We start from the raw sequence: 17,939 nt of genomic DNA, 5'->3' as shown, positions 1-17,939 counted from the left end.
GGATCATCCGTCTCCATACCACCCTGTCCTCTATATCTGCCTCTTTCACACCAACTACCTGCATGTCTTCCCTCACCACATCCATGAACCTCCTCCTTGGCCTTCCTCTTTTCCTCCTACCTGGTGGCTCCATCTTCAACATTTTTCTACCAATATAATTCATGTCCCTTCTCTGCACATGTCCAAACCATCTCAATCTCGCCTCCCTCACCTTGTCACCAAAACATCCTACATGTGCTGTCCCTCTAATAAACTCATTTCTAATCTTGTCCATCCTCGTCACTCCCAACGAAAACCTCAACATCTTCAGTTTTGCTACCTCCAGCTCCACCTCCTGTCTTTTACTCAGTGCCACTGTCTCTAATCCATACAACATCGCAGGTCTCACCACAGTCCTATAAACTTTCCCTTTCATTCTTGCAGATACTCTTCTATCACAAATCACTCCTGCCACTCTTCTCCACCCACTCCACCCTGCCTGCACTCTTTTCTTTACTTCCCTAACACACTCTCCATTACTTTGCACTGTTGACCCCAGGTACCTGAACTCCTCCACCTTCTCCACCTCTTCTCCCTGCAACCGCATCACTCCACTGCCCTCCCTCTCATTCACACACATGTACTCTGTCTTACTCCTACTGACTTTCATTCCCCTTCTCTCCAGCGCATATCTTCACCTCTCCAGGCTCTTCTCAACCTGCTCTCTACTCTCACCACAAATCACAATATCATCTGCAAACATCATAGTCCAGGGAGACTCCTGTCTGACCTCGTCCGTCAACCTGTCCATCACCACTGCAAACAGGAAAGGGCTCAGGGCCGATCCTTGATGCAGTCCAACCATCACCCTGAACCAGTCTGTCGTACCTACTGCACACTTTACTGCCGTCACACTGTCCTCATACATGTCCTGCACCACCCTCACATACTTCTCTGACACACCTGACTTCCTCATACAATACCACAACTCCTCTCTCGGCACCCTGTCGTACGCTTTCTCTAAATCCACAAATACACAATGCAGCTCCTTCTGTCCTTCTCTATACTTCTCCATCAACATCCTCAAAGCAAATAGGGCATCTGTGGTGCTCTTCCTCGGCATGAAACCATACTGTTGCTCACAGATGGTCACCTCTTCTCTCAGCCTGGCTTCCACTACTCTTTCCCATAACTTCATGGTGTGACTGATCAACTTAATTCCCCTGTAGTTACTGCGGGTCTGCACATCTCCCTTATGCTTAAAGATCGGTACCAGCACACTCCTTCTCCATTCCTCAGGCATCCTCTCCCCTTCCAGAATCCTGTTAAACAATCTGGTTAAAAACTCCACTGCCATCTCTCCTAAACATCTCCACGCTTCTACCGCTATGTCATCTGGTCCAACCGACTTTCCATTCTTCATCCTCTTAATCACTGCTCTCACTTCCTCCTTACTAATCCTATCTACATCCTGCTTCACCAACTCCACATCCTCCAACCTTCTCTCTCTCTGATTTTCCTCATTCATCAGCTGCTCAAAATACTCCCTCCATCTTCTCAACACACTCTCCTCACTAGTCAACACATTTCCCTCTCCATCCTTTATTGCTCTAACTTGCAGTACATCCTTCCCAGCTCGGTCCCTCTGCTTGGCCAATTGGTATAAATCCTTTTCTCCTTCCTTAGTGTCCAACCTCTTATACAGTTCCTCATATGCCTTTTCCTTGGCTTTCGCCACATCCCTTTTAACCTGCTGCCGCATCTCCTTGTACTCCTGCCTACTTTTCTCATCACTCTGTCGATCCCACTTCTGTTTTGCCAACCTCTTTCCCCTAATGCTCTCCTGCACTTCCTCATTCCACCACCATGTCTCCTTGTCTTGCTTTCTATACCCAGATGTCACACCAAGTACTTTTCTAGCTGCCTCCCTCATCACTCCTGCAGTAGTTGCCCAATCATCCGGCACCTCTTCACCACCACCAAGCCCCTGTCTGACCTCTTTCCTGAACCTCACACTACACTCTTCCTCCTTCAATTTCCACCATCTTATTCTTCTTTCAAACCTTACTTTCCTTAAGACAGGAGGATTAATGTGGATGGCAGGATTAGAAACAAATATATTAGAGGGACAGCACATGTAGGACGTTTTGGACACGAGTTGAAATAGGCGCTATTGGGATGGTTTGGACATGTGCAGAGGAGGGACATGGGGTATATCGGTAGGAGAATGCTGAGGATGGAGCCACCAGGATGGAGGAAAAGAGGAAGACCAAGGAGGAGGTTTCTGGAGGTGGTGAGGGAAGTGAGCAGTTAGTAGGTTTGAACGAGGCAGATATAGAGGACAGAGTAGTATGAAGACGGGTGATCCCCTGTGGCGACCCCGAAAGGGATTCCTGGACAGTTTTTACACTTGTAGGTACCGCCCTCTGACTCCTTCAGAGCAAAGTGGCTTTCACATTTGAGGGAAATTTTGCTGTCACATTTCGAAAACATTGTTTTCAGTATAATGCAGGTTTGTGGTATAAGTACAGTTGAAGTGTTTTTTAGCTTTTGCCTGGCGCCTCACAAATGCATCTTCACACGATGGCAGGCAAGTATGCTTGGGCTTTTTTTTTTTTTTTTTTTTTTTTTGTGCTAAAGCACAGAAACGAGAAGCACCGAAGTACTTATAAATAAAAGCACTTCTTGTTACTTGAAAGTCATGTTTAAAGAAATTCTAGGTTTCAGCCCAGGAAAAACAATTGTAGAAAACAAAGTTTACAGGCTTTTTATTTTTGTTACAACATGCTGCTTAACCAGAGAGCCTTTTTTCGAACTGACAGCTGGAAAAGCATAGGTAAAGTGTAGGTTAAGTTTCTTACAAGATTAGCATTATGATTTGCATTAAACATTGAAGATCTAATGAAGAGTGTTGCAGATCCAGATCCAAGGATGTGCTCAGTTTGTATTTGTATTTCATTTATATGGACCAAGCTCAAAATGGCAAAATATTAATCTTTTAATGGCTTTAACAACATATCACTGCTCAGAAAATAAACAAGAAGTAATAATAAAAAAAAAATAAAGTAACTTAGATTAAAGTGGATTAAACATTTAAATTTAAATTATTTCTTTTCCCGTAAAGACCGCATCAAGTGCAGCATTATCGTAGCTGTGAATATTATAAATGACCCTTCAGTTCATTAAATCCACCCTGAATTGCAGAATGGGTCATTTAGACCATCATTTTTTCTGTGTGAAGGAAATGGTGTGGCTCAGAGACATTTAAATCTCATTCAGGCAGGATTGGTGGTCACCTTTTGAAACAAAGAACAAAGAATCTATTACTAGTAATGTCCAGAGCAATCCTTAAAGTACAGTGGACACAAATCCAGTACCTTAAAAAGTTGCAGATTAAGCACATTTTACACCAGAATGGTAAATGTATGCAGGATAAGTTCTGCTTGTGTAGAGCATTTATTTATGCACTATCAATGGGTTTGTTAATAGAAATATCTATGCCAGCATTATAAGTCCATAGACATGGTTAGATGCCGTTCATTAACTCGTGTGGTGCATTTTTTTAAATGGAAACTCCATTTCCATATAAAGATCTAGCTGATGCTTCTGTCTAAAATACCTTCCAGAATGTTAAGTATTGGATTTCTAATCAGAAATATTATGTTGGATTTTTGCCTTCTGATCACAGCTCTTGTATAAGTAAAGTTTCAAAATAATTTGCAATACAAACTGAATACCAAATTAACCAACTTGTAGAAGCATTTTATTACCAGGAGGTTATTACCAGATTAACTATCTTGAAGATTTCGAAAACATTTCAGCACTAGAGATTTAGAAAAACAATATTTACACAAGACCACATTTGACGTAAACAGAATTGGTCGCGTCTGCCACCACTGAGGTCACTGTTGTTTAATTTGATCATATCTACTTTACTGAAGGCCAGTTTTCAAAACGGATCATTCTTGAGACCATTTACCTCCTTTCTGCCAGGTTCTGCCTCACAACTATTTAAGTGGAGATGAGTTCTCCTAAAGAAGCATAAATATAAAAACATAAACTGTATTTTCTTGTGCTCTATAGTCACTTGGTCATGTGGTGTTGCACTGTATTTAGCAATACGTTTAGCATGGAATAGAACATCAGTGAAGGAAATAATGATGGAATGGTGTGGAATAGTTTAATGCAAAGGGCTTTATTTCTTTTATAGTTATTATGCCAAATTTTATGTTAAGTTTTGCCACACAAGTCTGCTCCCATAAATGCGGAATTCATCACATGTAGTACATCACAACAATTTAAAACAGTTGTTATTTAAGCAATAAATCATTTAATTAGGCCATGTTGTTTTATGTAAATTATGAAACTTTGTTCGGGGTGATATGGCATAACATGCAAGCAGAGTGCCACCAGACATGTTTCTTCCTGTCCTCACCTATGTTATAGCTGTGAAAAGACAAAAACCAAAAAGAAAAAGGCTTTTATTTGTCAGTGAAATTATTATTAATGGTTTTTTTTATTATAATTTTTTTTTATAATCTCAGCTTGTTGGGTATTTGAAGTCAACGTCACTGGAGCAGAGAGTTTACTGGCCTTGCTCAAGGACCCAACAGCTTGGTGGCACTGGGACTTGAACCCCTGATCTTTCAGTCAAGATATTATTTCCCATTCCAATTTCCCATAGGCTGGTAAAGCGGATGGGAAGTTAAAATGGGAAATAATTTTGACAACAAAGTTTTTGACTGTTCCCAATATTGCCTTATTTGTAATACGTTTATTTTTAACCGTAGTATTGAGGGATTTTGATTTCAGGTGGAGATGATGAAATAATGGAGCAACACTGTGACTAGTTGCAGTCAGTTATCTGACACCAATGTGATAAGATGCTGAAATAACCTTTAACTACATCCTTGGGCAATCTTTTATCCGATTTGTAGCACCATGCCCTTTAGTGATATTACGTGTCGTTTGGAATGTCACCATTAATATTAATGAAGTGGTTGAACTTTAAAGTGCAAGATCAAGAATATCTCTTGAGTTGGCTGCTTGTTTTCATCAGAAAAGTTTGTAGGAAATCTCAATAGGTGATTTGTTGAAGAGAGACCTGGCACTGAACTTATACTGTTCACATATAAAGTCCCGCCTGAAACTATTAGATTTTAGTGTTATTTCTTTTTTTCTTGTAGACTGAAGACATTATTATTATAAATTTTTTTTTCAGATTATTAAAATGAGTTTGATACAAGAGTTTAGGTTTAGGTGGAAAACAATAGAGCTAGAAAATAGAATCATAGATCCATAAATCTTGAAGTGAATTTAAGGAAATAACAATTATTATTTGGGTACAGTTTGTTTTAGGGGGGGGGGACTTCTCCCTTTTTAGAATCCTCTTCAGGAGGGAAAATGTTTACCAGTCTAAAAAAAAAAAAATCACTTTTGCCCCTTTGTTGTGTTGGTAGTTGTGTGAAAATAAATGAGGGTGCAAATTATTTTTGTACTTTGAATTCTATGGTCCTCAGCAGGTCTTGAAATGAGCTTAATACAACCTCAGATGAACAACACATGACATTAATTTGTGCGTTTACAGACCTTAAATGAGTCACTGTATTTGACTAATTGAAAGGAAATTGGTTATAAAAAGAAAAAACCTACAGGTAGACCAAGGAAGAGATCAACACGTCAGGATAGAAATATGCCTTGAAAATAAGCAATACACAAGAAAATAACAAAATGAAACAAATCTACTTGTTTTGTTGATGTTTCACAATGAAAATGTATAGAAAATGTATAGTAATTATACACCTATTGACCTAATGTCCTTTATTTAAATATTTGTTAGTGTTGGTTTTTCCTGTGACTTTAGAAGAATAAAATCTCCCAATGAATCCATTGCACTGATCTGCATCAGAGTGTCATTGATGAATTTTCTCTGCACAGCACTTCTTGTCATGTTTTATTCCTTACATGTAATTACTTTTTTGTATTCCGCTACAGTACACAGATAGATTAGTCTTTTTTTTAGCTTACAATTCACACCAAGCCTTTTTCTTTTTTTTTTTTTTCTTTTTAACACCAAGCCTTTTTTTCTTTCTTTCACACCAATATCTACAAGCAGATTTGTTTCTCTTTGAAAATCCATTTAGACTAATTACTGTTTGGTCTATTATTTATCTTTTCAATTTTCTCTCCTTTTTTTATTTTTATTTTTTTTTACTTTTTTATTTTTTTTGCTTTCTTATCATATTCCTCACTCTTGCTTTTTTTCCACACTCTCTGGTGGTGCAGAGCTACTCTGATGACAAAGCTGTTTTTGTGGTATCAATTACTTGGCTCTGTAGCTCACTGGAAAACAGGCCTTTTGTTCGAGAATGTCGTGTTCTTTTCCATCATTCATGCAGGAACCAAGATTATTGATTAGGGAGGAAAGCTCTGACTGTGAGCACATGAGCTGAGGTTAATGCTGACTCATTGAAAAGCTTCCACTGGGACTCTGGTTTTAGATTTGCTACTGGGGGTAAAAAGCATAACATGACGATGATGATGATGATGATATGGGCTGATGATGCAAATTCTGCATATTTATGATTATTAGCCACGGCAGCAAAAGTCTTGCTTTGAAGGAAAATAGCTTGTAGTTCTAAGGGATGTTTTGTAATTGATCATTTAGGGCAAATGACTATTAAAGCTCCACATTATGCAAAACAAGAGAGAATATATATATGGATCTGTAAGTGTGGTTGGGTCATTTTTTTTATAGTTTTTTTTCTTCGCCTTTTCTTTCTTTTTTTCTTCTCTTAGGTGGTGACTGCCATCTTGGAGTCAGGGAAGAACTTGTCCAGCGAAGAGAAGAAGACAGAGCGGTGCCCACTGCTCTACGAGTGGCATAAGAAGCAGTATGTTGGAGCAGCACATGGACTGGCAGGAATCTACTACATGCTGATGCAGGTGAGATCGAAGGCCTGGGACACTCGTAAAAACTGCATCTGTTTGTCCAGCTTTTCATTAGCTTATTAAAAATGAGAAATGCCTACACTACATGCTTGCACTCTAATCAACAGGCTCTGTTCTAATCAACGGTGGAGTGTTAGTGTGGCCATGTGCTGAACAGGAAACGTAGGATAATTATTTCAAGAGGAAAGACATTAACTCACATTGTAGTGCAGCAGAAGTAACAGGCTACACTATTGAGCATCTTTTACAAGCATGAAATATTGACATATAAACACAAATGATTCATAACATTAAAACAACTGACTGAACTAAATCACACAGATTGTCTTATTGCAGTGGCACCTGTCAGGAGTCCAATATCTTCCTTACGCTGCAGTTGACCAGTCAGTTTTCACAGTGGATGCGTTTGAAGGAGAAACAATTAGTATTTGTGAGAATCTGAGCAGTCAAATGTGATTGTTAGACGACTTAATCAGAGCATTTCCACACCGGAAGTGTGTCGGTTTTGTTTTTTATTTTTTGTGTGTGCAGTGGTTAGAACTTAATGTATTCAATTCAAATTAGTTTAGCTTCATGGAAATAAACTAATTGTTTAAATATAATCCTAATCGATTCCCTATAAGTTTATCCCTAATGAGCGAGCCAGTGGCAACAGTGGCAAGGACTTGAGAGGAGCCAGACTCAAAAAAGAAACGGGTGACACTGAATGTCCATTCATTATAGTTCCCTCAATGTGGAGGTTCACTGATGAACACTTGAGTTTAAGATGTTTATTGTAACTGTAGTCCTAATGCCCATTGTTACAAACTGTTTCTATTAATTACAGTAAAAATATGTCTATCAGCTTTTCTGCAGGGTCTTAAAACGTAAAAAAAAAGGTCTAAAATAATTTTCATTTCATAGGTCTTAATTTTCCATTGTCCATGTAACGCTTCCTCTAATAGTCATTGAAATGCTCCAGCAGAATGTTGTTTTTTTGGTTGTTGTTTCCTTGGTGTTTTAGTTGTTTTGTATTACGACTGCGAAATGAGACCGACTTTGTTATTGGTTCAAATCTCTCTTGAAATTGTATGCAAAACAGATTGTATTTTTTCAGCTATGGGCAAGTACAAGGGCTGAAGTTTAAAGATACTTGGCTTGAAAATTTTTTTTAATTAGGGTTTGGTTAAAGCCATTTGCTAACAACGTTTGAGTGTTTTTGAAGTCGTGATATGTAGGTGATCAATTTTATTTTTAATGGTTTTAAAAAGTCCCACATTTGTCTTGGTGAAACCTGCAGAAACACTGATTATGGTTTTTGGGTTCTCCCTCCATAGTAAACTTATGTAGTTTTGGGCTAAGACTGAGAGAGTCCGATAAAGTACAACTAGTGAATTGGTGCTGGTCTTGTGCTTTTGTGGAACCTCAAAGGGTTAGAGCTGTTTTGGCAGCACAAAGGGGACGCACACTATATTAAACAGGTTTAAAGTTATGGCCGATCGGTTTCTGTATTTATGATTATGTATGCGTGATGCAGAGCGCTTATTTATTTATAGCAGTGGAGTCTTCCCTAAAGGCCTCTGAAATGAAATGGTAGTATATAAGCTCATGAAAAGTTAAAGCAGCTTTTTTATTAACTGTCGCTTTACATATTCACTTGGTCATCTCTTTTAAAGTTATTGGCTCATGCAGTGCAACTTAAAACATTCATCTTGAGGAATGTTCCAGCAGCAAGCCTGGGTAAGAATGAGTGCCTTTTTTTAAAATGTGATTTTTATTACTTTCTTTTATTTGTATTTTACGTTTGTTCCCCCCCTTCTCTGTCTGTCTGTCTGTCTGTCTGTCTGTCTGTCTGTCTGTCTGTCTGTCTCTGCCTTGAAATCAGTAAAGCATCTCCAGGGCCTCAGACCACATGCATTACTGTTTTCAGGAGAATACTGTAGCTTGCTTGCTACTGCTTTATTTGTGCTTTGTCATGTAAATATCTGCTTAAGGCCTATGGTGAGTACAGGATTCTGTTCTTCATCAAGCCTCATGCCCTGGGCCAGCTTCTGTAATGTCCCTGAAAATGACCATCTCAGGTGACACTGCATGATCCTATATTTATGAATATGTAAAGAGAAGGCTGATAAAAGCTTCTCATGTACTAATATGCAACCGTGTCCTTCAGGAAAGTCTCCAGTGCTATAAATAAATAATTATTCCTAAATTAATAATCATAGATACATATTTACATGGGCAAACGCTGTCTAAATAATGCAGCCAGCGCAGTTTTGTCTGCATGCTGTTCGGATTTTATTCAAGTTGCTGATATTTCATCACAAATACTATGCATTATTCAGTATTTTGGGCAGATCTCTATTCCATTTAATTTATTTATTTTTCTTCAATTTAAAACCCACTACTTGGAAATAGATTGATCTTAGCCTAGCTGACCTCTTCAGTCATTTAGAAAACCTGGTGAATAATTAATGTATTTTTAAGACATCACTCACATTCACTAACAGCTCGATCCAAATCAGTGTTTCTGAAATGAAGAATGCTGAGCAGGGATGGGAAAGGAACTCAAGGGAGGGACTCAAATGTCTAATGTCAGGACAGTTTTTTTTTTTTTTGTCTTGACTATCTTCACATTTACTCAAGTTTTGAGGATGACTAAACATTTATATGTACTGTACTAGTTCTTCTTCTTTCGGCTGCTCCCATTAGGGGTCGCCACAGCGGATCGTCTGTCTTAATACTCCTCTGTCCTCTACATCTGCCTCTTTCAAACCAACTACCTGCATGTCTTCCTTTACCACATCCATAAACCTCCTCCATTGTCTTCCTCTTTTCCTCCTTCCTGGTGGCTCCATACTCAGCATTCTCCTACCGATATATTCTTACCCATAACCTCATCAACTTAATTCCCCTGTAGTTACTGCAGGTCTGCACATCTCCCTTATTCTTAAAAACCAGTGCCAGCACACTCCATCTCCATTCCTCAGGCATCCTCTCACCTTTCAAAATCCTGTTAAACAACCTGGTTAAAAACTCCACTGCCATCTCTCCTAAACATCTCCATGCTTCTACTGGTATGACATCTGGTCCAATCAACTTTCCACTCTTGATCTTCTTAATCGCTGCTCTCACTTCCTCCTTACTAAACCTATCTGTCTGACCTCTTCCCTGGATTTCACACCACAGTCCTCCTTCAGTTTTACCATCTTATACTTCTTTCAGTCCTTACGCTCCTCTTTTTCCTCACCTCCAAATTCATCCTCAGACTAACCATCCAATGCTGTTTAGCTACACTGTCCCCTGCCAACACCTTACAGTCTCCAATCTCCATCAGGTTGCATCTCCTACATAGAACATAGTCCACCTGTGTGCACCTTCCTCCACTCTTATAGGTCACCCTATGATCCTCCTTCTTCTTAAAATAAGTGTTCACCACTGCCATTTCCATCCTTTTAGCAAAATCTACCACCATTTGCCCTTCCACATTCCTAACCCTAACACCATACCTACCCATCACCTTCTTATCACCTCTGTTCCCTTCAACAACATGCCTATAGAAGTCTGCCCCCATCACCAATCGTTTATTCCTAGGGTTACCTTCTACAACTTCATCTAACTCACTCCAGAATTTTTCCTTCTCCTCCATCTCACAGCCCACTTGTGGAGCATATGCACTGATAACATTTATCATCACCCCTTCAACTTCCAGCTTCACGATCATCACCCTATCAGAAACTCTCTTCACCTCCACTACACTTTTACTGTACTCTTCCTTCAGGATCACCCCTAAACCATTTCTTTTTCCATCTACACCATGAAAGAACAGTTTAAAGCCACCTCCAATGTTCCTGGCTTTACTCCCTTTCCACTTGGTCTCCTGAACACACACGTCTACCTTTCTACGCTCTATCATATCGGCTAACTTTCTCCCTTTAACAGGTCATTGTACCGACAAACAACAAATTTTGGCTCTAAAAGGTCATGAAATCCCAGCCACACCAAGCTGCTACTTCTGGGGCCCTGAGTAAAGTTCTTAACCCTATAGCTGCTCAGTTCTATGAATGAGGTACAGTGAGGAAAATAAGTATTTGAACACCCTGCTATTTTGCAAGTTCTCCCACTTAGAAATCATGGAGGGGTCTGAAATTGTCATCGTAGGTGCATGTCCACTGTGAGAGACATAATCTAAAAAAAAAATCCAGAAATCACAATATATGATTTTTTAACTATTTATTTGTATGATACAGCTGCAAATAAGTATTTTAACACCTGTCTATCAGCTAGAATTCTGACCCTCAAAGACCTTTTAGTCTGCCTTTAACTACATTTATTATCCTAAATTAGATGCACCTGTTTGAGGTCGTTAGCTGCATAAAGACACCTGTCCACCCCATACAATCAGTAAGAATCCAACTACTAACATGGCCAAGACCAAAGAGCTGTCCAAAGACACTAGAGACAAAATTGTACACCTCCACAAGGCTGGAAAGGGCTACGGGGAAATTGCCAAGCAGCTTGGTGAAAAAAGGTCCACTGTTGGCGCAATCATTAGAAAATGGAAGAAGCTAAACATGACTGTCAATCTCCCTCGGACTGGGGCTCCATGCAAGATCTCACCTCGTGGGGTCTCAATGATCCTAAGGAAGGTGAGAAATCAGCCCAGAACTACACGGGAGGAGCTGGTCAATGACCTGAAAAGAGCTGGGACCACCGTTACTGTTGGTAATACACTAAGACGTCATGGTTTGAAATCATGCATGGCACGGAAGGTTCCCCTGCTTAAACCAGCACATGTCCAGGCACGTCTTAAGTTTGCCAATGACCATTTGGATGATCCAGAGGAGTCATGGAAGAAAGTCATGTGGTCAGATGAGACCAAAATGGAACTTTTGGGTCATAATTCCACTAAACGTGTTTGGAGGAAGAAGAATGATGAGTACCATCCCAAGAACACCATCCCTACTGTGAAGCATAGGGGTGGTAGCATCATGCTTTGGGGGTGTTTTTCTGCACATGGGACAGGGCAACTGCACTGTATTAAGGAGAGGATGACCAGGACCATGTATTGCGAGATTTTGGGGAACAACCTCCTTCCCTCAGTTAGAGCATTGAAGATGGGTCGAGGCTGGGTCTTCCAACATGACAATGACCCAAAGCACACAGCCAGGATAACCAAGGAGTGGCTCTGTAAGAAGCATATCAAGGTTCTGGCGTGGCCTAGCCAGTCTCCAGACCTAAACCCAATAGAGAATCTTTGGAGGGAGCTCAAACTCCGTGTTTCTCAGCGACAGGCCAGAAACCTGACTGATCTAAAAAAAGATCTGTGTGGAGGAGTGGGCCAAAATCCCTCCTGCAGTGTGTGCAAACCTGGTGAAAAACTACAGGAAACGTTTGACCTCTGTAATTGCAAACAAAGGCTACTGTACCAAATATTAACATTGACTTTCTCAGGTGTTCAAATACTTATTTGCAGCTGTATCATACAAATAAATAGTTAAAAAATCATACATTGTGATTTCTGGATTTAATTTTTTAGATTATGTCTCTCACAGTGGACATGCACCTACGATGACAATTTCAGACCCCTCCATGATTTCTAAGTGAAAGAACTTGCTAAATAGCAGGGTGTTCAAATACTTATTTTCCTTACTGTAATTGTAAGTAGCTCAGGATAAGGGTGTCGGCCAAATGCCATAAATGCAAATCCAATTTAGAAGTGCATTTGTTGACATTTCCCTCGCATCTACACGTGGTTCTTCCTCAAACAGTTACCACCGAATTGGAAGCACACAGTTAAACAGAATGTTTTTCTATTCATCTATTTCCCCTTACTGGATCTAAGAGGATATTTCTGTATAGATAATGCCTCTGGTAATGCCTCTGTACAAAAAGCAAGCTTCTGTTTTACACTGTTTGTGAAGTTTGTCCTTGAAGAACTTGTTATTCCAATGCTGAACAGTGCCCTCAACCTAATGTTATTAAACACCTTTGGGATGAACTGGAACTCTGACTGCATCCCAAACCTCTGATTTCTCTAATGTTCTAAATGCTGTGTGCTTCCAGCTCTTTTAGCTGAATTAACAGACATTTACACTCTTAAATCTAGTGGGTAACCTTCCCAAAAGAGTGGCAATAAAAACTGAATGTGGAACTGGATGTTCAACAAGCACATATTGTTGAGATATGTACATTACATGGAAAGAAGTTTTGGGATACCCGACTTTTCCTGTCATATGTGGTTCTTTCCCAAACTTACCACAGCGTTGAACGTACACAATTGCATAGGATGTATTTGGATGTGGTAGCATGAAATGTTCCAGTAAATGAACTAGGAGATCCAAACCTGTTTCAGCTCGACAGTGCCATTGTATGCATGCATATTCCATAAAAATATGCTTTCATGGGTTAGAGTGGAAAATCTCCTGCTATAGAGCTCTGACCTCAGCCCTATTGAACACCTTTGGGATAAATTGGAACAGACTGCACCCCAGACCTCCTCACCTCACCTGCATCAGTACATGACTTTCCTAACACCCTTGAATCTGAATGAGCACAGTTCTCCACAAGCATACTCCAAAATCTAGAGGAACACCTTCCCAGAAGAGTGGAGGAAATTTTGAGCGTAAATTGGGACTAAATGTGGAATGCAATGCTCACACACCATACGCAAGACCAAGTGTCTGCAAAATCTTTGGCAATATAGTATATTATATAGGTGTAAGTGTTGTTTATTGAAAAAAGTGTTTGCACTAAGAAAAGATTAGCAGGAGCAAATTGTGCCAACAATGGAAGGTTCAACTTTAAAAAAAAAAATACATAAAAAATGTCAATATTGTTTGCTATATCAGTGACCTTCTGAACCTACAACTACAAATCAGTATGTTTATTACATTAATCTTTTATTCATAGTTCAACTTTTTTTTTTAACCCTGTGACCCATACTGATCGAGAGCGTGATTTGACTGCTAGCATAAGCTGTTTACACTGGCTGGATTAATTAGCTTTCCTCAGTGAGAAGTCATAAAAAAACAGAGGTGTTGCTGACTTACAATGCATTTAAATAGATGTTGTGACACTCCCGTGATTACCCACTTATGATTTGTCTCAGATTGTCTCTAATCATTTGCCCATTTTGGAAAATTACCGGATTCTCTCCACCACATCTGTCTATGAATCACTCTTTATGCATGTCATGATGCCTCGGTCACATGTCTTACCAACATCCATTACCTTCTTAAAGGGGCTGCTCCGGCCGCTAACACATAATACATTACAGCTAAATTCAAACCCCCAAGCAAGCAAAAATGAACAAAAAAACAACACAATGGATTCACATTTATTATTATATTTATAAAATTCCAGTTTTTATGCCGGTCGTTTAATTTTATTTTGTTGTATTTATCCGCCACACCTTGAAGGCCGGTCCGTGAAAATATTGTCTGACATTAATCAGGCCCGTGGCACAAAAACATTTGGGGACCACTGGTATAGTCAACTGGGTCAGAACATCTCCAAAACTGCAGCCCATGTGAGCTGTTTCTGGTCTGCAGTGGTCAGTATCTATCAAAAGAGGTTTAAGGAAGGAACAGTGGTGATCCGGAGACAGGGTCATGGGCGGCCAGGGCTCGTTGATGCAGTGGGGAACGAAGGCTGGGCCGTGTGGAATTCCATATGCTGTTTTCTTGGTATGGAAGGGATCACTGGGTGCCATATTAATAATGCACACTTTATTGTCTTTACTCTGCTGGAACATAAACCAGGTTCTTTTTCTTGTTTTTGAATGTGCAGCTTTAAAATCCCAGTGTTTTTGCTGATGTTTTCTAATATATGCATGCATGTGTTGGTGTACCTCCAGTTTGTCAGTGGCCTTATTAACCCTATCAGGACCCAGATTTACACCCTAGAGCTCTGTATTTTATTTGAATGCCAAATATAGAGCTGTGATTGCAAAGCCAAAGAGGGCTGGATTGAAAACCTATTAGTGTGACCCCAGTAAGAGATGTGTGTTTGTATGTTTGTTCGAGTTCATTTGTGTTGTGTGTTAGTTCTCACATATGAAGGTGAAAACATAACGAGGTGATTTAAGTAATGTGTAAACTGCAGTATTCAGTAGACAGAGGGAAAGTCTGCATAGTGTGTGTGTGTGTGTGAGAGCGAGAGATAGATTGTCCTTTCTTTGCATCCTGTAGCGAACCCACATTGACACGGTGCAATCACCAGCTTTTTTTAATGGCACAATTTTTATTAGAAAAAAAATATGCTACATTCTTTTTTTTTTTTACTTTTCTTCTACATCCTCTTTCATTCTAATTTTTTTTTACAAATCTTTATTTGAATTGCGCTTTTAACAATGAACATTGTCTCAAAGCAGCTTAACACAGATAATGTGGTGATAAAAATGAATAAGATGTTCTTTATAAGTCTAAGTACAAATAACCCCTCGGAAACACCTGCTGGAACGTCTTAAGATGGTTTTCAAGCTAAGCAATGAATTATTAATTGGAAACATAAATTGTCATGCTTGGACATCATCCCATGAATCCAATTTGCAGTAAGGGAATATTGGTGTACACACGCACACACATTCACACAGATAAACACACAGACTTCACACAAAGCCTGTGAGCTGATTGGGTGGAGCTCATACATGGTTGCTAAGGCGATAGGACTGTGCGTAACGGTGACGCAGATGGACATGCGCCACTGCTTATAATAATGCATTGTGCTGCCTTTGTCCTGGTACAGAGTGTGTGTATTGTATAAGATTTGCCTGAATTTAGCTTCTTTTGCTTGCTTAGCTCAATCGTGTGACAACTCTGAGCGTTTTAATGCAGTGTTGTCACTGAGCTATGAGCTGTTTATATCACTAATATGCATCACTGTGGTTCACTGTGATTCCCAATAGACACAGTGCTCAATTTGTTTCTGATTAGTGTCCGCGATGTTGGATTTGTTGCGCCATGTCAGCTGCGGTACCTGCAGCAGCTGTGCCAACAACGTTTTTTCCAGACGGCACGCAGCTGCTCTGTGCAAGCAAGACTGACCGCTCGTCTCACACTTTCGATTTCTCTCACAGCAGTACATCATATTATTGTGAGAAAGCCTTCAGTAGGGCATCGTGTCCAAGCCTGTTCCTTTTTTTATATCCCTCCAACCCTGAACAAAGAACTCTGTGAAAGCTTTGTGAAGCAGCGGGAGCAGAGTGTGAGGGCTTGGGTTTTGGGTCCAACTGAGCTGTTTTCTTGTATTCTATGTACCAGACTGCAAGAGGGAAATGCACTTTGGTGTGGAAACGGTGGCTTCATAGATAAATCATTTCAGAAGTTTGAGACTTCATGAAGCTTAGGTATCAAGCATAGTTGTATCCCGCATCAGCTGTAAGGATTTTTTTAATTACTTTGGGAGGAGTTTCGGTTCCAATTGACCCTAATGAGGCGGCAAGGTTTCACATCAATTTACAGTATGTGACCAGGGACCTCTGAATGTCTTATAATTAGGGTTGCAAAGGGGTGGAAAATTAGATATGGGAAATAATACAAGTTGGAAACTTACCAGGAATTTATTGAAATTCATAAAAAAATTGGGTAAATTAATATTAACTGTATCATATACAAACGAATATTAACATTTTGTTTGGTCATAAGCGGACATGCATGCAAACAAATGCAGAATTTATTTATTTATTTATTTTTACTTTGATTTAATTGCAAATTATAGATATAAAAAAATATATACAGTGCCTTGCGAAAGTATTCGGCCCCCTTGAACTTTGCGACCTTTTGCCACATTTCAGGCTTCAAACATAAAGATATAAAACTGTAATTTATTGTGGAGAATCAACAACAAGTGGGACACAATCATGAAGTGGAACGAAATTTATTGGATATTTCAAACTTTTTTAACAAATAAAAAACTGAAAAATTGGGCGTGCAAAATTATTCAGCCCCTTTACTTTCAGGGCAGCAAACTTTCTCCAGAAGTTTAGTGAGGATCTCTGAATGATCCAATGTTGACCTAAATGACTTTTTTTCGGCTTCTCCCGTTAGGGGTCGCCACAGCGGATCCTCCCCACGTTTGATTTGGCACATGTTTTACGCTGGATGCCCTTCCTAACGCAACCCTCCCCAATTTATCCGGGCTTGGGACCGGCACTAAGATAGCTGGGGATGATTCCCTGACCGGGAATCGAACCCTGGTCGCAGCGGTGGGAGCGCTGCATCTTAACCACTAGACCACCAGGGGACCTGTTGACCTAAATGACTAATGAGGATAAATAGAATTCACCTGTGTGTAATCAAGTCTCCGTATAAATGCACCTGCAGTGTGATAGTCTCAGAGGTCCGTTTAAAGCGCAGAGAGCATCATGAAGAACAAGGAACACACCAGGCAGGTCCGAGATACTGTTGTGGAGAAGTTTAAAGCAGGATTTGGATACAAAAAGATTTCCCAAGCTTTGAACATCCCAAGGAGCACTGTGCAAGCGATAATATTGAAATGGAAGGAGTATCAGACCACTGCAAATCTACCAAGACCTGGCCGTCCCTCTAAACTTTCAGCTCGTACAAGGAGAAGACTGATCAGAGATGCAGCCAAGAGGCCCATGATCACTCTGGATGAACTGCAGAGATCTAAAGCTGAGGTGGGAGACTCTGTCCATAGGACAACAATCAGTCGTATACTGCACAAATCTGGCCTTTATAGAAGAGTGGCAAAGAGAAAGCCATTTCTTAAAGATATCCATAAAAATTGTTGTTTAAAGTTTGCCACAAGCCACCTGGGAGACACACCAAACATGTGGAAGAAGGTGCTCTGGTCAGATGAAACCAAAATCGAACTTTTTGGCAACAATGCAAAACGTTATGTTTGGCGTAAAAGTAACACAGCTCATCACCCTGAACACACCATCCCCACTGTCAAACATGGTGGTGGCAGCATCATGGTTTGGGCCTGCTTTTCTTCAGCAGGGACAGGGAAGATGGTTAAAATTGATGGGAAGATGGATGGAGCCAAATACAGGACCATTCTGAAAA

General features: G+C 39.9%; 1 protein-coding gene across 1 annotated transcript in view; it reads left to right on the top strand.

Moving 5' to 3' along the window:
* lancl2 (LanC lantibiotic synthetase component C-like 2 (bacterial)) overlaps positions 1 to 17,939 on the top strand; it is a 42,980-nt gene that overhangs the window by 13,727 nt on the left and 11,314 nt on the right. The window contains exon 6 of the mRNA XM_083547462.1: positions 6,778 to 6,924. Coding sequence (XP_083403588.1) covers positions 6,778 to 6,924 — 147 coding nt within the window. The remainder of the gene's footprint in view (positions 1 to 6,777; positions 6,925 to 17,939) is intronic.

The sequence above is a fragment of the Silurus aristotelis genome (genome assembly GCF_946808225.1).
Source record: "Silurus aristotelis genome assembly, chromosome: 1".
In the NCBI taxonomy this organism is placed as follows: Eukaryota; Metazoa; Chordata; class Actinopteri; order Siluriformes; family Siluridae; genus Silurus; species Silurus aristotelis.
Note: the sequence above shows the minus strand (reverse complement) of the source record. Positions and strands in the feature narration are given on the sequence as shown.